We start from the raw sequence: 22484 nt of genomic DNA, 5'->3' as shown, positions 1-22484 counted from the left end.
ATAAAGAACAATCTAGAGAAGAAAATAGCTCCAAAAAAACCACAAAAAGACATCAAACATTAAAACTTCAATAGAAGAGTCAGAAGATAAAGTCAAGGATATTCATACCCAGAAAAATAAAACAAAAAGACAGAGATAGACAATTTTAGAAAAAAAGGTAACAACATTAGAGGACCAACTCAGGAAGTTCTACATCCAACTAACAGTAGTTTCAGAAAGAACAGAGAAAACAATAGGGGAGAAATTTAAGAAAAACAAGACAGTTTCTAAGGACTAAAAAGTGCATGACCAGACTGTCAAAAGAAGCTGTCCAGTAAAATAAGTGAAAAAGGAGTTATAACCCCCAACATGAAATTTCAAAATAGCAGGGATAAAGACCTTCAAAAACTTCTAAAAGCTGGAGGGTTGGGGGTAATACATATAATGGCTTCTAGCTTTTTTAAGAGCAATGCTTGAAGCTAAAAGAAAGTGGATCAATTCTGAGGAAAATGATTTATAACAATGTACACAGTCAAACCATCGATCAACTATATAAAATAAGAAAACTTTCCAACATTCATTCCTCAAAAATTTTACTTTCCAAGCACCGTTCTCAGGAAGCTACTAGAGATGTCCTTCACCAGATTAAGGAAATATACAAAAAATATATATAAATGAAATACTACAGAGAAGTGAAGGGAAGGAAATCCTCAGGATGACAGCTGTGGAGTGGGCCTTGGACAGCAAACAGTCCAACATAAAATTGAACACCATTTCCCAAATTTTATTTCATCATATTCTCTATGTTTTAGAGCTTCTCCCTAATCAATCCTTTCCCCTGACCAAAGTATTTTTTTAAATAACACCACAATTGTATCGTGTATCTATTTATGCATGGAGACCCTTTGGAGAGCCATTATAATAGCTAAGACTTTTTTGTCCCCTAAGGACCAATTTTTACCACATAGGAATGATATCATCCTTAATGAAAATGTATGTAGTAACAAGAGAGATTTCTTGAAGGAGCTCCTGATAAATGGGTTATTTGACAAATTAATCTCACAAGTAGAAAATCCAATTGAAGGCCGGGCGCGGTGGCTCACGCCTGTAATCCCAGCACTTTGGGAGGCCGAGGCGGGTGGATCACGAGGTCAGGAGATCGAGACTATCCTGGCTAACACGGTGAAACCCCGTCTCTACTAAAAATACAAAAAACTAGCCGGGCGTGGTGGCGGGCGCCTGTAGTCTCAGCTACTCGGGAGGCTGAGGCGGGAGAATGGCATGAACCCGGGAGGCGGAGCTTGCAGTGAGCCGAGATCACGCCACTGCACTCCAGCCTGGGAGACACAGCGAGACTCCGTCTCAAAAAAAAAAAAAAAAAAAAAAAAATCCAATTGAAGAAGTCTGAGAGACTAGCAACAGATACAAAGAACTGAGCAAGATGTTTTGTGTTTTTTTGTGTGTGTGGTGTTTTTTTTTTTTGGAGACTGAGTTTCGCTCTTGTTGTCAAAGCTAGAGCGCGATCTCAGCTTACTGCAACCTCCACCTCCTGGGTTCCACCACACCCAGCTAATTTTTTTTTGTATTTTTTAGTAGAAACAGGGTTTCTCCATTTTAGCCAGGCTGGTCTCGAACTCCTGACCTCAGGTGATCCACCTACCTCGGCCTCCCAAAGTGCTGGGATTACAGGTGTGAGCCACTGCACCTGGCAGCAAGATGTTTTGAAAAAGACAATTACTAACTCCTGAAAACACAAAATACTGTATTAGAAAGCCCAATAACTGGCTAAGCAGTGAAGAAGTCAACGACATTTAGTCATATTATTAGCAGTGAATATTAACCAAAAACTATGAGATGGAGGGAAAAGGATGAGGAGTAATTAAGCCAAATCCTTATCAGTGATAATGAGAAGTCAATAAATAAAATTTATTTAAATCTAAAACTTATTACGCCATAGACAGCCATATAAAAATATTACTTAGAAGCACATAATCAATACCCGAGGAAAAGACTACAGAAATTGGTGGGGCAAGGTACAGATCACTGTTGTTTTTTCCTTTAAGTCTTTTTATCATTATGTCTACGAACACATATCATTTTGATAAATTTATTTTTCTTTTGAGGCAGGGTCTTGCTCTGTCACTCAGGTTGGAGTGCAGTCGCAAAATCACTGTTTTTGCAGCCCTGACCTCCCAGGCTCAAGTGATCTTCCCACCTCAGCCTTCTGAGTGGCTGGGACTACAGGTATACACCACCACACCCGGCTAATTTTTTTTTTTTTTTTTTTTTTGAGACGGAGTCTCACTCTGTTGCCCAGGCTGGAGTGCAGTGATGTGATCTCAGCTGACTGCAACCTCTGCCTCCCAGGTTCAAGTGATTCTCCTGCCTCAGCCTTCCAAGTAGCTGGAGCCACAGGTGCCCACTGCTGGCTAATCTTTGTATTTTTAGTAGAGACAGGGTTTCACTGTGTTGGCCCGGCTGGTCTTGATCTCCTGACTCCAAGTGATCCACCTGCCTCAGCCTTCCAAAGTGCTGGGATTATAGATGTGAGCCACCATGCCTCGCCACCAGCTAATTTTTTTTTAAAAATTTTTGTCCAGATGGGGTCTCAATATGTTGTCCAGGCTGGTCTTGAACTCCTGGCCTCAAGTGATCCTCCCACCTCCGCTTCCCAAAGTGCTGGGATTACAGGCCTGAGCGACTGTGCCTGGCCTTGATGAATTTTTTAAAAGTAACAGGTATATGGGCTTTGGAGGTTAGCAAAATATTTGCAGTATGAAAAAGATACTTTTGGCCAGGCGTGGTGGCTCACGCCTGTAATCCCAGCACTTTGGGAGGCTGAGGCAGGCAGATCACCTGAGGTCAGGAGTTCGAGACCAGCTTCAACATGGAGAAACCTCATCTCTACTAAAAATTCAAAATTAGCTGGGTGTGGTGGTGCATGCCTGTAATCCCAGCTACTTGGGAGGCTGAGGCAGGAGAATTGCTTGAACCTGGGAGGCGGAGGTTGCTGTGAGCTGAGATCACGCCATTGCACTCTAGCCTGGGCAACAAGAGCAAAACTCTGTCTCAAAAAAAAAAAAAAAAGAAAGAAAAAGATACTTTTGGTCAGCACCTGAGCTCATTCCTGTCATCTCAGCACTTTGAGAGGTGGGAGGATTGCTTGAGGCCAGGAGTTTGAGACCAGCCTAGGCAACATAGCGAATGAGTGGACCCGGTCACTCATGCCTGTAATCCCAGCACTCTGGGAGGCTGAAGCAGGCAGATCACTTGAGGTCAGGAGTTTTAGACCAACGTGGCCAATATGGTGAAACGCCTTCTCTATTAAAAACACAAAACTTAGGCAGGTGTGGTAGTGCACACCTGTAGTCCCAGAAACTCAGGAGGCTGAGGCAGAAGAATCGTGTGAACCCAGGAGGAAGAGATTGCAGTGAGCCAAGATCATGCCACTACACTCCAGCCGGGGCAATAGAGACTCCGACTCAGAAAATAAAATAAAATTAAATTAAAATTAAATTAAATTAAAAATATATAGGCCAGGCACAGTGGCTCACAGCTGTAATTCCAGCACTTTGGGAGGCCAAGGTAGGAGGATCGCTTGAGGCCAGTAGTTCAAGACCAGCCTGCTAATAAACACAGCAAGACCTTGCCTCTACAAAAAAAAAAAAAAAAAAAAAACAAATTTAATTAGCCGAGCATAGTACACACCTATAGTCCCAGCTACTCAGGAGGCTGAGATGGGATGACCCCTTGAGCTCAAGAGTTCAAGGTTACAGTGGGCTATGATCATACCACTGCATACCAGCCTTAGACAGGGTGATAGAATAAGACTGTCTCTTAAAAATAAGAAAAAATAAATAAATAAATAAATAAATAAAAGAAATAAATATAAGAGAAAAAGATACTTTTGTTTTTTAAATATGATAGGTAACCCCTCTCTGTGCCCCTTCAGCACTTTTGGCATACCAGATATGCCACAGCTCTATTACAATGCATTGTGATATTAATATATGATAAATTAGACCATACTATAATTACTGGCTAACATGTTTGTCTCCCTACCAGATTATAAACTTTCAAGCATGTCTTGTTCATCTCTGTATCTCAATACAAAACATACAGCAGAAATCAATAAATATTTGTTGCAAGGCTAACAAAATTGTTAAGATCCTGCAAAACAGAATCACATATAAAGGTCTAGGGTAGGCCTTAAGAAAGAATCCAGCCAGGCCAGGAGTGGTGGCTCATGCCTGTAATCCCAGCACTTCAGGAGGCTTAGGCAAGTGGATCACTTGAGGTCAGGAGTTTGAAACCAGCCTGACCAACATGGTGAAACCCCATCACGTCTAAAAATACAAAAAATTAGCCAGGCGTGGTGGTGGGCACCTGTAAACCCAGCTACTTGGGAGGCTGAGGCAGGAGAATCACTTGAATCTGGGAGGTGGAGGTTTCAGTGAGCCGAGATCACGCCACCATACTCCAGCCTGGGCGATAGAGTGAGACGCTGTCTCAAAAAAAGAAAAAAAACAATCCAGCCAAACTCCCGTTTTCAGAGATGGAAACAGAGTCTCAGAAACACTAAGTGACTTGTCTGGGCATGGTGGTTCATGCCTGTAATCCCAACACTTTGAGAGGCCAAGGTGAGAGGATCATTTGAACATAGCGAGACCCCGTCTCTACAAAAAAAATTTAAAAGTAGCCAAGCATGGTGGTGTACAGCTGGAGTCCTAGTTACTTGGGAGGCAGAGGTGAAAAGATTACATAAGTCCAGGAGTTCAAGGCTGCAATGAACAATGATTACACCACCATACTCCAGCCTGTGTGAGAGAGAGACTTTGTCTCTTTTAAAAAAACATGTTAGCCTGGCATAGTTGGTAGGCTGAGGTGAGAGGATCACCTGAGCCCAGGGAGGTCAAGGCTACAGTGAACTGTGATAGCACCACTGCACTCCAGCCTGGGCAACAGAGTGAGACCCTGTCTCAAAACATACTAAAAATAAAAATAAAAGGAAACACTAAGTGACTTATTCAAGTTATCTAACTAACTAATGACTATGGTAGTATAAAAACTCGGACACTCTGGCATTTGATTCATTGCCCTTCACACTACAACACTGATGAGAGAAAAATAACAGTTCAAATTATATTCTTTTTTCCAAGAAATACCCAGATTTTTGCTTCATATTGAAAACATATGGTAGGACCTGTCCAACTATATACTATATCCTGAAATTCAGATTTTTTTGACTGGTAAAGATAACCATAATATTCTCAACTTAAAATTATCAAGTTGACTTATCTTGCTGGAATTAAAACCAAAGGCAAAGAAAGAAGAAAAAAATACAGAACATTTAACAAAATAATTCTACAAATATTTTTAACTATACAAGGGAAAACAACTAACTTGGTGACTTAAAATATGTCCATTTCAAATTCTGTGCATATGTTTAGGAAAAAGTTTTTTTTTTTTTAAAAAAAGCAGAGTCTCGCTCTATTGCCCAGGCTGGAGTGCCAAGGTGCTATCTTGGCTCACTGCAACCTCTGCCTCCTGGGTTCAAGTGATTCTCCTGCCTTGGCCTCCTGAGTAGCTGGGATTACAGGCACCTACCACCACACCCAGCTAATTTTTGTATTTTTAGTAGAGACAGGGTTTCACCATGTTGGCCAGGCTGGTCTTGAACTCCCAACCTCAAGTGATCCGCCTGCCTTGGCCTCCCAAAGTGCTGGGATTACAGGCATAAGCCACCACACCTGACTGCTTAGGAAAATCTTTAAATATGATATTAGGAAGTATTAAAGTATTAGATTATAAATTATCCTGGCCTAAAAAGATTATTTTATTAGACTGCTGAAATATGCCAATTTGATGATGTACTTTGAGTATTTTCCCTCTAAAATATCTACCCCATGTCAATTAAGACTTTTTAATATTGGAAAACAGTTAAACCAAATACTACTAACTCACTTCACATATCAATATATAATTTCAGGCTAGGAACAGTGGCTCACACCTGTAATCCCAGCATTTGGGAAGCTAAGCAGGAGGATCACTTGAGGTCAGCAGTTCAAGACCGGCCTGGGGAACATAATGAGACCCCCCCCAATCTCTATAAACATTTAATTAAACAAATAAAATACGTGTGTATATATATGATTTTACCTACCAATCTTGTTATGAAAATATTTACCATTCAAGTTAAAGACATACTCACAAAACATTACAGATTTACACATATTTTATAAACATTTCCTCCACTTAACACCAAGCAAGATAAAAATACAATAAACTTAATGCTCTTTATTTAATTATAGTATTACTTATGTCACAGAAGAATTTTTTTAATTTACTGTTAGTTCTTTCATTCAACAAACATTTATTATGCATATGTTCTAGATACTACTTTAGGTTCTGGAATAAAATAAATAGGCAAAGTTCCTAGGACTGTTTTCAACATTGTATTCTCAGCCTCTAGCACTTACTAAGCTCTTAAATATATGTTGATGATCTCCCAAGTCACAGAATCGCTTTTTCTAACAAAAGGAAATTTCACTCAAAAAATAACAATCAACTTTGTTACATACCACTGATGTTAAGGTCATAATCTCCTGCTGTAATCACATTAGCTACTAATCCTTCTGCAGGTTGACTGCCAGAAACAACATCATTCAAAAGCTTCCGGATGGCTCCAGGCTGAGGTGGCTGGGTGACAATGTTGCTTACTGCTATCTTCAAATTTTTAATTACGTGAAGTTGATTATTAGGATCTCTCATATGAACTTTAAAGAAAAAAAGAAAAAAACTTGAAATTAATTCTATACAATGCATAATAACCCAAAATTGGGCTAATGGTTTACAAACAAAAAGGATGTACAAAGCAGAAGCCAGGAATTCCAAGTGGAACATTCTTCCAGAAATATAAATGGTTGACAACATTCCCTCATATACCAAAAGGGCTAGCTAGACAGTTTATTAACCGCAGGATTCCTTCCCCTCTCACCACTGCTCAGCTTTCCTACTGTAGGTCCTTTCCTTTCCTACTATGTTTGGAGTCGCCAGAAACCAACCACTTTCCAGATCACTTCTCTAATTCTCACCTCACACTAAAGCTGGTCCAAGGCAGCATAAGACCTGTGGTATTAACACTAAAAGCAGTAAAAGGAAAAAGAAAGGGGAGTTAAATGTTGCACTTAGGTTTCCTTCTGCTTTCCCTAGTCAGCCTGCATTCTTAGCCTCTTTTTCACTCTCATAAAAATCAATGGCCACTCCAGTGCACGATGCTGTGGTGGAGGCTGTGCATGTGCAGGGGCAAGAGATATGTAGAAACTCTCTGTACTTTCAGCTCAAATTGGTCATTCATCTAAAACTGTTAAAAAATAGAGTCTACTTAAAAAAACTCTGGCCAGGTGCGGTGGCTCATGCCTATAATCACCAGCACTTTGGGAGGCCGAGACAGATAGCTTGAAGTCAGGAGATGGAGACCGGCCTAGCCAACATGACAAAACCCTGTCTCTACTAAAAATACAAAAAATTAGCTGGGTATGGTGGTGGTAGCCTGTAATCCCAGCTACTCAGGAGGCTGAGGCAGGAGAATTGCTTGAACCCGGGAGGCGGAGGTTGCAGCGAGCCAAGACTGCACCACTGCACCGTAGCTTGGGTGACAGAGACTCAGTCTCAAAAACAAAAAACTGTCCAGATCCCTTTTACCACCCTAATACTTCCTGCCTCCACCGTGCTATAGTCCTTGCTTCAGCCTATACAATTTATAACCAGTAAGTAGTTCAGAGCTTCAGGACAGGGAACAGGTTCTGAGGCACAGCAAGAAGACAGTGTCGTCCACAGAACCAGAACAAAATGTAAGCATATTTTTTCTTTTTTGTTTGTTTGTTTTTTTTTGAGACAGAGTCTCGCTCTGTCGCCCAGGCTGGAGTGCAGTGGCGCGATCTCGGCTCACTGCAAGCTCCGCCTCCTGGGTTTACGCCATTCTCCTGCCTCAGCCTCCTGAGTAGCTGGGACTACAGGCGCCCGCCACCGCGCCCGGCTAATTTTTTGTATTTTTAGTAGAGACGGGGTTTCACCGTGGTCTCGATCTCCTGACCTTGTGATCCGCCCGCCTCGGCCTCCCAAAGTGCTGGGATTACAGGCGTGAGCCACCGCGCCCGGCCAGCATATTTTTTCACATAATCAGACAAAATGTTCCACAGTAGCATTAAAAGCAGTCCATTACAGGGCTGGGCACAGTGGCTCACACCTGTAATCCCAGCACTTTGGGAGGTCAAGGTGGGTGGATCACCTGAGGTCAGGAGTTCAAGACCAGCCCAGCCAACACAGTGAAACCTCGTCTCTACAAAAATACAAAAATTAGCCAGGCATGGTGGCGGGTGCCTGTAATCGCAGCTACTGGGGAGGGTGAGGCAGGAGAATCACTTGAACGAGGAGGTTGCAGTGAGCCAAGATTGCACCACTGCATTCCAGCCTGGGCGACAGAGTGAGACGTCTCAAAAAAAAAAAAAAGTAATCCATTATAACAATTGAGCACCTAGCTTTTGGAGTTGGACCTTAATTTAAATCCCAACCCACTACTTATCAACTGGGTTACCCTGAACAACTTAACTCTTCTGTGCTTCAAATTCCTCACCTGCACATGTGATTACTATCTACAGGATCATTTTAGGGATTTGGGAGAGCTATTAGATAGTAATTGTAAAGCACTAAGCACCACACTCAACAATATGTAATGGAGGCAGTATAGCAGCAGCAGCAGATACATCACCCATTCAACTGCATCACGGGTCATCATATACAAATAAGAGGCAAATAAGAGGCAACTTTGGGTAAGTGGTCTGGGTACCTACAAATAAAGAATGACTTTCTTCTCAATGGAAAATGCCTTATACCAAAATCGAGGCCTGCCTGTATTTTAAATAAAGTTATATCCACACAGACTTTTCTAAATTTCCTATGTGTTCTATTGATTTCTAACATTTTTTACTTAAAAAAAAAAAAAAGACTCAAAAACATTTTTAAAATACTGTATGTGGTACAAATGTGTATTTATATTGTAAATATAAATATATATACAAAAAAATATACAAGCAGCCAGGCACGGTGGCTCACTGTTGTAATCCCAGCACTTTGGGAGGCTGAGGCGGGCAGATCACTTGAGGTCAGGAGTTCGAGACCAGCCTGGCCAACATGGTGAAACCCTGTCTCTACTAAAAGTACAAAATTAGCCGGGCATAGTGGCGGGCGCCTGTAATCCCAGCTACTCTGGAGGCTGAGGCAGGAGAATCGCTTGAACCCGGGAGGCGGGGGTTGCAGTGAGCAGAGACCAGGCCATTGCACTCCAGCCTGGGCAAAAAGAGCAAAACTCTGTCTCAAAAAAAATAAATAAATAACAAAATAAAGTTGCTTCATAATTGTCAAATAACATAAGTAGCCATGTGTATATTAAACTTCGCTTTAACTACCTTTTGGTATTCATAAGTGTTAACACAGGAAAAAAATTTTAATTAGAAAAAAAGTATTAACACAAAAGGATATTCTAGTTTTGCCCTATATTCAAGGTGGCTTTATCAGTTACTAGGTAATTCTGTGTAACCAAAAGAAGACAGAAAAAACAATGGTATTTCACTTCTGAGATAAGTTTTAAAAGCCTACGGCTTCCATCTTGGGTTCTCTCTTAATTATTTGTTTTGGGAGAAGCCAACTGCCACACTATGGGAACATTCAGGGAGCTTATAACTGAGTGAGAAAACTGAGATTTCAGGCTAATAGCCAGTGAGAAACTGAGGCTTGCCAACAACCATACTAGTGAGCTTGGAAAAAGAACTCCAGCCTCAGATGACTGTAGCCCCTGCTGACAGCTCTACTGCAACCTCATGAGAGACCCTGAACTGGAGCTACCCAGCTAAGCCACTCCCAGATTCCAGAGGAAGTGAGAAATAATAAATGCTTTTGATTTAAGGTACACATTTTTGGGGTAATTTGTTACACAACAGATAAGTTACACTGGGATATCAGAAACCCAATCTAATGAAGCAAGAGCAAAGAATGATCTAAGAGAAATGTGAAATGCTCTTAAGCCAGACACAAAAAATTCAAAAGCCTCAGGTAAATATATTTAGACTTCACTGAATTTATTTATCATATAACATCTCAATTTCAAACTGAAATTCAGCTCTACTGTTACATTTTTAAGTTCTTAAATACTGTATTTTAATACTGTATTTTGAAGTTATACTTCCCAGAATTTTCCATGGAATACTGGTTCCTTAAGAAAAGTAAAGAATGTTTCTGAATGATTCTATGTTCAAATAAATTTGAGAAATAGTGGATTAAGTCTTTAAAGGTCTCTTTATAACAGGTCTTTCCAGAGTCCTTAATTGCTAAACCATACTGTAATACTCCCAAACACATGCTACCTTAAGCAAACTTATTTCACCACAAAAATCTTTTTCAAGGGAGCACCTAAAACATCTGGTGTTTGTTTGATAAAAAGTATTTGGGGGCCACACATGGTGGCTCAAAACTCATGCCTGTAATCCTAACACTTTGCAAGGCTGAGGCAGGAGGATCATTTGAGCCCAGGAGTTCAAGACCAGCCTGGGCGACATAGCAAGACCTAGCCTCTATAAAAATAAACAAACAGGCTGGGTACGGGGCTCACGCCTGTAATTCCAGCACTTTGGGAGGACGGGGCTCACGCCTGTAATTCCAGCACTTTGGGAGGCCGAGCCGGGCGGATCATGAATGAGGTCAGGAGATTGAGACCATCCTGACTAACATACTGAAACCCCGCCTCTACTAAAAATACAAAAAATTAGCCAGGCATGGTGGCGGGCGCCTGTAGTCCCAGCTACTCTGGAGGCTGAGGCAGGACAATGGCGTGAACCCAGGAGGCAGAGCTTGCAGTGAGCCCAGATCGCGCCACTGTACTCCAGCCTGGGCAACAAGGTGAGACTCCGTCTCAAAATATTAAATAAATAAAAAATAAACAAACAGGCTGGGCATGGTGGCTCACACCTGTAATCACAGCACTTTGGGAGGTCGAGGCAGTTGGATCACAAGGTCAGGAGTTCAAGACCAGCCTGGCCCATATGGTGAAACCCCATCTCTACTAAAAATACAAAACTAGCCAGGAGTCGTGGTACATGCCTATAATCCCAGCTACTCGGGAGTCTGATGCAAACGAATTGCTTGAATCTGGGAGGCAGAGGTTGCAGTGAGCAGATTGCGCCATTGCACTGCAGACTAGGGCAACAAGAGTGAAACTCTGCCTCAAAATAAATAAATAAATAAATAAATAAATAAATAAATAAATAAATAAGCAAGCAAGCAAGCAAGCCAGGTGTGATGGCACGTGTCTGTAGTCCCAGCTACTCAGGAGGCTGAGGCAGAAGAATCACTTCAACTCGGGAGGCAGAGGTTGCAGAGAGCTGAGATCACATCACTGCACTCCAGCCTGGGCAACAGAGCAAGGCTCAGTCTCAAAAATAAATAAATAAATAAATAAATAAAATGTATTTTGAAAATAATGACACCTTTTATGCTTTTACCCAGCATATAAAACTTTATAAAGACAACAGGCTAGGCCAGGCGCAATGGCTCACGCCTGTAATCCCAACACTTTGGGAGGCCTTGGCGGGCGGATCACCTGAGGTCGGGAGTTCGAGACCAGCCTGACCAACACAGACAAACCCCGTCTCTACTAAAAATACAAAATTAGCCAGGCGTGGTGGTGCATGCCTGTAATCCCAGCTACTCGGGAGGCTGAGGCAGAATTGCTTGAACCTGGGAAGCGGAGGTTGTGGTGAGCTGAGATCACGCCATTGTACTCCAGCTTGGGCAATAAGAGCGAAACAAAAAAAAAAAAAAAAAAAGCACGCTTTATAAATAAGCCTGTGATTATAGGCTTGAGCCACTGTACCCAGTGAGTGGCTCAAGCTTGTACTCTTAGCACTTTAGGAGGCTAAAGCAGGAGGATCACTTGCACGCAGGAATTCAAGACGAGCCTGAACAACAGAGGGAGAGAGACCCCATTTCTTTTTTTTTTTTGAGACAGAGTGTTGCTCTGTCCCCAGGCTGGAGTGCAATGGCGCGATTTCAACTCACTGCAACCTCTGCCTCCCAGGTTCTGGCAATTCTCCTGCCTCAGACTCTCAAGAAGCCAAGATTACAGACATCCGCCACCACACCCAGCTAATTTTTTAAGTAGAGACAAGGTTTCGCCACGTTGCCCAGGCTGGTCTCGAACTCCTGACGTCATGATCCACCCGCCCCGGCCTCCCAAAGTGCTGAGATTACAGGCGTGAGCCACCACGCCCGGCCCGAGATCCCATCTCTATACGTTTTTTTAAATTAGCTGGGTGTGGTGGTACACACCTTACTCAGGAGGCTAAGGTAGGAGGATCTTGTATACTTTATACCTATAAAACTTTACCGTATTAAAAAACCCTCTGGCTGGGTGTAGTGGCTCAAGCCTGTAATCTCGACACTTTGGAAGGCCAAGGATGGCAGATCACTTGAGTCCAGGAGTTCAAGAACAGCCTGGGCAACATGGCAAAACCCCAACTCTACAAAAAAAAAATTTTTTTTAATTAGCCAAGTGTGTGGTGCAAGCCTGGTAATCCCAGCTATGCAGGAGGCCAATGTGGAATGATCGCTTGAGCCCAGGAGGTTGAGGCTGCAGTGAGCCATGATCATGCCCCCTGCATCCAGCCTAGGTGACAAAGCAAGACCCTGTCTCAAAAAATTAATAAATAAAACAAAACAATGGCCGGGCGCGGTGGCTCACACCTGTAATCCCAGCACTTTGGGAGGCCGAGGCGGGTGGATCACGAGGTCAGGAGATCAAGACCATCCTAGCTAGCATGGTGAAACCCTGTCTCTATAAAAATACAAAAAATTAGCCGGGCGAGGTGGCGAGCACCTGTAGTCCCAGCTACTCGGGAGGCTGAGGCAGGAGAATGGTGGGAACCCAGGAGGCGGAGCTTGCAGTGAGCCGAGATCGCACCATTGCACTCCAGCCTGGGTGACAGAGCAAGATTCCATCTCAAAAAACAACAACAACAACAACAACAAAACAAAAACAAATTTTGAAAAATTGACTTGAATTTTATTCAAAGTTTGGTACTTCCATACCATGGAGATTAATTACTTCATTATATCAACATAGTAGTTAAGACTGATGAAATATTTCCAACTAAAAGAAATTTAAGGGGCCACACGCAATGGCTCATACCTGTAATCCAGCACTTTGGGAGGCCGAAGGCAGGTGGATCACTTGAGGTCAGGAGTTCAAGACTAGTCTGGCCAACATGGCAAAACCCTGACTCAACTAACAACACAAAAATTAGCCGAGAGTGGTGGCCCGTGCCTGTAATCCCAGCTACTTAGGAGGCTGAGGCAGGAGAACTGCTTGAACATGGGAGGCAGAGGTTGCAGTGAGGCAAGATTATGCCACAGCACTGCAGCCTAGGTGACAGAGCAAGACTCCGTCTTAAAAAAAAAAAAAAAAAAGGAAAGAAATTTAAGGCCAGTCACAGTGTCTTGTGCCTGTAATCAAAGCACTTTGGGAGCTCAAAATGGGTAAATGGCTTGAGTCCAGGAGTTTGAGACCAGCTGGGCAACATGGCAAAACCTCATTTCTACAAAAACTACAAAAATTAGCCAGGTGTGGTTGGTGGTACACACCTGTAACCCCAGCTACTGGGGAGGCTGATGTGGGAGGATCTTTTGAGCCCAGAAGGTTGAGGCTGTAGTGAGCCAAGGAGTTGGAGACCGGCCTGGGCAACAGAGTGAGACTCTGTCTCAAAAAAAAATTAAAAATTAAAAAAACTGCTCACTTGAGCAGTACATATACTAAAATTGGAATGATACAGAGAAGATTAGCATAGCTCCTGCACAAGGATCACACAATGTTTTTCTTTTCAAGAATTCAAAAAGAAAAGAAAAAGAAAGAAATTTAAGAAAACTGGAGATATTAAATAGCCTTCAAAAGTTATATCCTAGTCTACTTTTTTTCTGTTTTTTTGAGACACAGTCTCGTTCTGTCGCCCAGGCTGGAGTGCAGGGGCAAAATCTTGGCTCACTGCAACCTTTGCCTCTAGAGTTCAAGTGATTCTCCTGCCTCAGCCTCCCGAGCAGCTGGGACTACAAGCGCCCACCACACCAGGCTAATTTTTGTATTTTCAGTAGAGATGGGGTTTCGCCACATTGGCCATGCTGGTCTTGCTGGTCTCAAACTCCTGACCTCAGGTGATCATCCACCTCAGCCTCCCAAAGTGCTGAGATTACAGGCCTAAGACACTGCACCTGGCCTACTTTTTAATCCCTTTAATAACCTTAATTTCAAAATAAAATAATGTATAACCCACATACTTCCAAGTTAGTGTTTAAGTGACATTTTCTTAAAACTTATAGAACATCTAAATGATATATTGCAACATTGTTTAGAACTATCAAAGAACTATCACTAAGCAAAAACAATAAAGCCGAATTTTAATTTTTTGTTTTTTGCTTGATTAATACCACGACTCTTTGAAACATGGCCAGTGGAAATTCTTCGAGTATTAGGATCTCAAAGTTTGTGTCAAATAATGACTACGTTAAGTCTCAAACATACATCAAGCATAACAATCACAGAAAATACATATAATAAATTTAATTATATATTTTAATTTAATTTTAACATAATTTAATACTCTTCAAGTTTTAAAATGTCTCTAAGGAACCCAAAATGGCTCTCCATTGTGTAATACATCAAAAGTCTAAACTGTATTTTGAAGGCACTACACATAAATAGTACTCAAATCTCTTTTATCAACCCTCTCAAATCTCTTCTATCAACCCTCTCTTCAGTATAGCTTTAAACCATGTGTTTTCTACTAAAATCTAAAAACAAGTCTCCTGACAATACCTGGCACTGTACTTGATATCTCCGTAGTCAAGGCAAAGTTTTACCCTAAGTAAAGGCATACCTACAGGCCAGAAATTGAGTCTTCTTACTTGTTTTCTCCCTCTAAGGAAACGTTAGCTTGTTTTAGTCAGTTGTATTCTTAAATTACATTGCCTGAAATGATATTTTCATGCCTCACTTCCTAAAGAAAAGCTGTTGCCTGGCTTGGTGGCTCATGCCTGTAATCCCAGCACTTTGGGAGGCCGAGGCGGGCAGATCACGAGGTCAAGAGATAGAGACAATCCTGGCCAAAATGGTGAAACCCCATCTCTACCAAAAATCCAAAAATTAGCTGAGCATGATGGTGCGAGCCTGTAGTCCCAGCTACTAGGGAGGCTGAGGCAGGAGAATCACTTGAAACCGGGAAACGGAGGCTGCAGTGAGCCAAGATCTCCCCACTGCACTCCAGCCCAGTGACAACGAGACTCCGTCGCAAAAAAAAAAAAAAGACTGTCTTTGAAAAATCCCCACACTTGAGACAAAAAGCAGCCTGTTCTGGATGGCAAAGAATTCTAAAATGTATTTACCAGCAAAAAACTAAAACCAAGAAAAATTAAGTCCTTTTTGCCAAATTTCTAATGCTACCACTATAGTCCATGATCATCTTGAAACGTAAAACTTGCATCTACTTATATCTATCCTTATAAACCACACAACTCACTTATCTCCAAAACTCTCAACTCATTAGTGTCCAAATGTTTCAGACCCTCAAGAATCTACTCACACTTACCATCAGATACAAAATCTCAAATCCCTTTCCTAGAATTCAAGCACCTCCCTTTATCTAAGCATCCTCTCTTACTACTGTGTACCCCAGTAAGGAGAGTTTCCTCCCTGTTCCCCAACCATTCAGTCATAATTTAGACCTTCTGTCCGTACCATTCTAACTTCATACCACTCCTTCATAGGGAATGACTGCCCTCTTGCTTTCTACTAACTGTCTACCTATCCACTAACGTCCAACTCATTATACTCCTTCACTAGGCCGGGCGCAGTGGTTTGAGACGAGCCTGGGCAACACGGAGAAACCCCATCTCTACAAAAAATTTAAAAATTAGCCAGGCGGCACATGCCTGTAATCCCAGCTACTCAGGAGGCTGAGGCAGGAGAATCTCTTGAACCCGGGAGGCAGAGGTTGCAGTGAGCCGAGATTGTGCCATTGCCCTCCAGCCTGGGCAGCAGGAGCGAAACTCTGTCTCAAAAAAAAAAAAAATTAGCCAGGCATGATGGCATGATGTGCCTGTAGTCCTAGCTACTTGGGAGATTGAGACAAGAGGATAGCTAGAACCTGGGAGGTTGAGACGCAGTGAGTGAGTGAGCTGCAGTGGTACAACTGCACTCCAGCCCTCCCAGCCTGGGTAACAGACCACGACCTTGTCTCAAAACAAAAAACAAACAAAAAAAAACTCCTTCCCTAATCTTCCCCAGTTTCCTGAAGGAAATCAGAAGTGTACTGACAATGAGCCTGTCCAATACAGTAGGTACCAGCTGCATATGGCTACTGAGTACCTGAAATGTGTCTAGTACAAATTGAGATGTTAAGCATAAAAGGCACACCAAATTTCAAAGACCAAGCAATAAGAAGGAATGTAAAATATCTCATGAATGTTTTTCACATTGATTACACATTGAAATAGTAACATTTTGGAAATACTGAGTTTAATTTCCTCCAGGCACGATGGCTCACGCCTGTAATCACAGCACTTTGGGAGGCCGAGGTGGGCGGATCACGAGGTCAGGAGTTTGAGACCAGCCTGGCCAACATGGTGAAACCCCATCTCTACTAAAAATACAAAAATAAGCCGCGGGCGCCTGTAATCCCAGCTACTCGGGAGGCTGAGGCAGGAAAATTGCTTAAACCCGGGAGGCAGAGGTTGTAGAGAGTCGAGATTGTGCCACTGCACTCCAGCCTGGGCAACAGGGCAAGACTCCATCTCCAAAAGAAAAAGAAAAAAAAAACTAATTTCACTTGTTTCTTTTTACTTTTTTTTTTTTTTTTTTTTTGAGACGGAGTCTCGCTCTGTCGCCCAGGCTGGAGTGCAGTGGCCGGATCTCAGCTCACTGCAAGCTCCGCCTCCCGGGTTCACGCCATGCTCCTGCCTCAGCCTCCCGAGTAGCTGGGACTACAGGCGCCCGCCACCTCGCCCGGCTAGTTTTTTTTTTGTATTTTAGTAGAGACGGGGTTTCACTGTGTTAGCCAGGATGGTCTCGATCTCCTGACCTCATGATCCGCCCGTCTCGGCCTCCCAAAGTGCTAGGATTACAGGCTTGAGCCACCGCGCCCGGCCTCTTTTTACTTTTTTAATGTAGCTACTAAAATTTTTTTTTTTTTTTTTTTTTTTTTGAGGCGGAGTCTCGCTCTGTCGCCCAGGCTGGAGTGCAGTGGCCCCATCTCGGCTCACTGCAAGCTCCGCCTCCCGGGTTCCGGCCATTCTCCTGCCTCAGCCTCCCGCGTAGCTGGGACTACAGGCGCCGCCACCACGCCCGGCTAATTTTTTGTATTTTTAGTAGAGACGGGGTTTCACTGTGTTAGCCAGGATGGTCTCGATCTCCTGACCTCGTGATCCGCCCGTCTCGGCCTCCCAAAGTGCTGGGATTACAGGCTTGAGCCACCGCGCCCGGCCCTAAAATTTTTTTGTTTTTGTTTTTGAGATGGGGTCTCACTCTGTGCTAGGCTAGAGTGCAGTGGCGCCATCTCGGCTCACTGCAACCTCCCAGTCCCAGGTTCAAGTGATTCTCCTGCCTCAGCCTCTCTGAGTAGCTGGTACTACAGGCGCCCACCACCATGCCCAGCTAATTTTTCTGTTTTTAGTAGAGACGGGGTTTCACCATGTTAACCAGGATGGTCTCCATCTCTTGACCTCATGATGCACCTGCCTCGACCTCCCAGAGTGCTGGGATTACAGGCGTGAGCCACTGCGCCCGGCCAAAAATTTTTAATTATACTTGTGACTCACATTATATTTCAATTAGACATCACTGCTCTATGGTGTAAATACGTAATTCTAAACATTGTCAGGAGATAAGATGATTAAGAACACAATGTCTTGAGTCACACTGCCTGCCTGTTTCAAATCTTTCCCTGATGCAAAACTGTGAACAAATTAACACTTCCATGCTTGAAGGTCCAAATTTAAAATTGCAATAACACAGGATTCAATGAGGACTAAAAAAGTTACACGAAGCAAGTATCAAGTATTAGCATTATTATTACTTATTAACAAAGTAGGAAAGAGTATATATATAAAAGTCAAACTAGCTCAAGTGTTTGTGTTTTTTTTAGGAATTCAAGGCCAGGCGCGGTGCCTCATGCCTGTAATCCCAGCACTTTGGGAGGCTGAGGCGGGCAGATCACCTGAGATCTGGAGTTTGAGACCAACCTGACCAACATGGAGAAACCCCGTTCTCCACTAAAAATACAAAAATTATCCGGGCGTGGTGGCACATTCCTGTAATCTCAGCTACTCAGAAAGCTGAGGCAGGAGAATCGCTTGAACCTGGGAGGCGGAGGTGGTGGTGAGCCGAGATCACGCCATTGCACTCCAGCCTGGGCAACAAGAGCGAAACTCCGTCTCAAATAAATAAATAAATAAATAAGCAAATAATTAAAAAAAAAATTAAAAACGTAGGGCATGTTGTTGTTCTTGTTACGTCCAACATTGAAGGAACTGAGACTGATACAGGCTAAAGAAAATCCAAAAGTTTCCAAACTTTGTTTTTTTGAACGGCTCCCTCTCTCTGCTAAAAACAAAAGCTAATTTGTAATGGAATTATTCTCCCACAAAACAGGGTAGCTCAAAAATACATGAATTTATGGTACAGCACTAATTTTTTTTGTGGATAAGTCATATTAAGCTAATAAACATCACAGTCGTTTGCCTGACACAGACTTATAATGAAACCCTTCAGTTCTCACCGACCTTAATAAAAAAAACTTTACTTGGACTTTGTTGTTTGCAAGATACTGGCTAAAACATGTTTGAAGCTTTACTACATTATTTTCTCCTAATAAAAAAATCCAAATCTGGAGAAAACGGGTAGCTCCTTAACAATACGTTCCTTAACAAGAGAAGACACTTCCATCCCTATAAGTATAGATAACTCCAAATATCTAGGTCAAATGAACCACAACTTGGGCTTGCTTCCTTTTCCTTCGGGCAAAAAGCTGTTTCAAGTTTTATTCGTCATATAATACTTTTAATTTTCTTGAGAGGTAAGCAAAATACCGTAGAGCTAAGAATATCTTAGTAAAATAGCTAAACGGTAGTTCAGAGATGACCCTCAACGCTACAAGAACGTAACAACATCCAGAACTACTTTGAAAGTCCAGTTTAACATCCAAGGGAGGATGACAGGTCTTCCTTACTCAGACCCTGTCGGTCTAAGAGGCAACATTTTCCTACTTTAGCGGCTTTGCAACTGCCTAATTCCTTCGCTATGGCCGTGGAGAACAGTATCAATGCCGTTCTCCTAGACTCACGTTTATCTTTGAACCAATTACTTAACGACCTAGGTTGTCCGAGGAAGAAAGAAAGTGCCCAGAAATACTGGAGCTTAGGACTGCGTTGTCTTGACAACCTCATGGTCCCTCCTCCGGCCGCCCCCGAAGCACCTCGGGGCCACAGTCCCAGACGCCACGGTACCGGCTCCGGTACGTAAACACTGCCCTTCTCTCCCCTGCACGCCCGCAACTTCCTTCTCCCATCACGGCTTTGCGAGAGCCCACTGGAAAAGGGAGGATACCACATACCCTCGGAAGTGAGGCGGGAGAAGGGCTTAAGCAGCTCCGCGAAGCTGAGGTGATTGAGACGAGTGAGCCGCTCGGCTTCGTCGCTGCACAGCGCAGCGACACAGGGGACGAAGGAGTCCGGGATTAGCTCCTGCACTGATTGTACACACTGGGCCATCGCCGCGGCAGAGGCAGCGGCGGCGCCGGCCCTCCGGCCCACCCTGAGAGGTGATCCTGCGGCTGCAGCAGCTACCGCCGCCGCCCGCCGGCCTGGCCCGGCCGGGCGGGGCCCCGAACGCACTGGAGCCTAGAGACAAGTAGAAGGAACAGGCGCCGCCGCTTCGGTTTCTGGGGCACAATCCACTGAACCCCCCCTTCCCGTCACCGCCGATCCTCAGCGCTCGTCTCCGCGTGCTCGCATTCCACCCCGATAGGTGGAGACGCCGAGAGTCACCACTTAGTCCTTCGGACGGCAAAACCTTGGTCACTGCCCGGCCGGAACCGCCATGTTGAGGCCGAACGCTGACCAACCGGCAGTACTACTCCCAGCTGCCCCCGCGCGCATCCCTCACGTGACTGTTAAAGGAGACAGTAGGGGCAAGGGAAGAGAGCTGAGAAGAGGGAAGTGGAGAGCGACGGAGGCCGGTTGGGAGGCTGGAGCCGGAAGTGCTGTGACGGAAGCTCCCCCACCCACTGGGCGAGGCGGGGCTACAAGTGCGGTGGGCGGGGCCGGGGGCAGAGGGAGGTGGGCAACTCTAGGCCAGGTTCTCTAGCTCGCCCTTGGCAGAGCGGAGCTGAGAGCGACCTGCTAGCGGCCCGCGGAACCTCGGGACGGGTGCTGTCGCAGTGATGGAGGCGCACGCTCGTTTTCCACGCAGGCCCGGCCTTTTTGACGTCCCTAAGGCTCTCTCGCTGGCTGTTGTGGGCAACCGATGCGGTTGGTCGCGCTGCTTCCTACGCTCGCCGGCGGAGCAGTGAGTTGCACCTGCTCGGGGAGAGGGTGTGGATCTCTCGGAAGTGCTTGGGGTTTCCCTGAAGCGGACCTGAACAGACCGTGTATCCTTTAAATACAGCCATGCTTTTAGAAACGGACTGTCACTTTATGTGGACTTAACCATTGAACAGAATGTGTGCTGTTGTGAGTGCTGCAATTCACTAGCGTGTAATTGCGCTACTGCATTTTTGTTGGTCGCAGGGAAAGGGTGTGCCTGCAGATCTGCGTGGTTCGTCCTCAGCCTCTTCCTTTTTGCACTCTGCTAGGATCTTTACTTACTGGTGGTGGAGGTAGGGGGAGCCAGTATTTTTATGTACTGTGTACTGTCCTGAACCAGCTTTCATTCCTAACTTTTCAAACATTGTTTTAAAGGGGGCAGGGGGCGGAAAGGTCAATGGTGTGTGCCTTGTAAGTAAAAGTGAATGAAAAGAATTTTACTAATGTGTCACTCAATTGTTTTGAGTTCCTTCTGTATTACATGCCAAAAAAATAAGGCAGGGAAAAATGTATCATTCTGTCATGATTTTATGGTGCTTTAATTAAAGGAGTCTTCCCCAACGTCAATGTCTCAAAATTTTTCGACTTCTTGACACCCTCAGGTTTTTAACTATGGTAATAATTTATGACAAGTAAGATGTAGGCTTCTCATGTAAGTTGATAAATGGGAGGTAGGAAGGCACAGCAGGACATATTGATGGCATGCATTGGCTACAGATTAATTTATAAGAGTGTCCATCACTTTAGGAGATTTATTTGCCAAAGTTAAGGACGATCCCGGGAAACAGGTCTATGCCTTTCTTCGAAGATGATTTTGAGGGCTCCAATTTTTTTTTTTTTTTTTTTGAGACGGAGTCTCGCTCTGTCGCCCAGGCTGGAGTGCAGTGGCCGGATCTCAGCTCACTGCAAGCTCCGCATCCCAGGTTTACGCCATTCTCCTGCCTCAGCCTCCCGAGTAGCTGGGACTACAGGCGCTCGCCACCTCGTCCGGCTAGTTTTTTGGTTTTTTTAGTAGAGACGGGGTTTCACCGTGTTAGCCAGGATGGTCTCGATCTCCTGACCTCGTGATCTGCCCGTCTCGGCCTCCCAAAGTGCTGGGATTACAGGCTTGAGCCACCGCGCCCGGCCGAGGGCTCCAAATTTAAAGGGGAATGGGCGGGATATTGAGAAGCACACAGTTTTCGTGTAAGCGGGGGGGGGGGGGGGTTAGGAGAAAATAGTAATTCTTGCCTTTGTCTGACTCAGTGAACCTGCATTTTTTACATAAGATGACATAAAAGGGGCAGAGGAAAAATGTGGGAATCTGCATTTTTCATAACAGACAAAATTGGGTAGGGGAACAATCAGATGTGCATTTGTGTCTGGTGGGCTGGGATGACCACCTGTAAAGATAAGCTATCAATTTGCATTGTCATGAAGTTTTAACAGCACACTAAGGATTTCCTTATGGGCAAAATATGGGGGAGACGTGTAGCTTTTCATCTTGCAGCCATCTTATTTAGGAACCAAAAGGGGGAGGCAGATTTGCGTGACCAGTCCCAGCTTGACTTTTCCCTTTGGCTAAATCAGTTTGGGGTCCCAAAATTTAATTTCCTTTTGCAAGAGATAACATCTGCTAGTTAAGGGTCTGGAAATTCATTTCCTTGAAACTATCTATGTCTGGAAATTATATTAAATCCCTAGGGGTACACACAATCCCTTTTCAATGCTTCTGATACACTTCCTTACCCTTTATAATGTGAGAATCTCGTATAATTTAGTGTGACTCAGGTTGTAAGATTACATTTTTTATAACAGGACTCCTAAATGCAAACATACTATTTATCCTA

The 22484-nt window shown here is 43.9% G+C and overlaps 1 protein-coding gene and 1 pseudogene across 2 annotated transcripts in view; one reads left to right on the top strand and one right to left on the bottom strand.

Annotated features, from left to right (window-relative positions):
• The window catches only part of TRAPPC8 (trafficking protein particle complex subunit 8), a 115699-nt gene extending 95490 nt beyond the window's left edge, over positions 1–20209 (bottom strand). For both annotated transcript variants that reach the window (XM_015121781.3, XM_015121782.3), the window contains exons 1-2: positions 19686–20209; positions 6561–6755 (exon numbers count right to left, since the gene is read on the bottom strand). In XM_015121781.3, coding sequence (XP_014977267.1) covers positions 6561–6755; positions 19686–19842 — 352 coding nt within the window. In that variant the 5' untranslated portion in view covers positions 19843–20209. The remainder of the gene's footprint in view (positions 1–6560; positions 6756–19685) is intronic.
• On the top strand, positions 13820–13908 carry LOC114673951 (U6 spliceosomal RNA; annotated as a pseudogene).
• Positions 20210–22484: the final 2275 nt, after the last annotated feature.

This window comes from Macaca mulatta, chromosome 18 (genome assembly GCF_049350105.2).
Source record: "Macaca mulatta isolate MMU2019108-1 chromosome 18, T2T-MMU8v2.0, whole genome shotgun sequence".
Classification (NCBI taxonomy): domain Eukaryota; kingdom Metazoa; phylum Chordata; class Mammalia; order Primates; family Cercopithecidae; genus Macaca; species Macaca mulatta.
The sequence above is the reverse complement of the archived record's forward strand: the minus strand, read 5'-3'. Positions and strand labels throughout refer to the sequence as shown.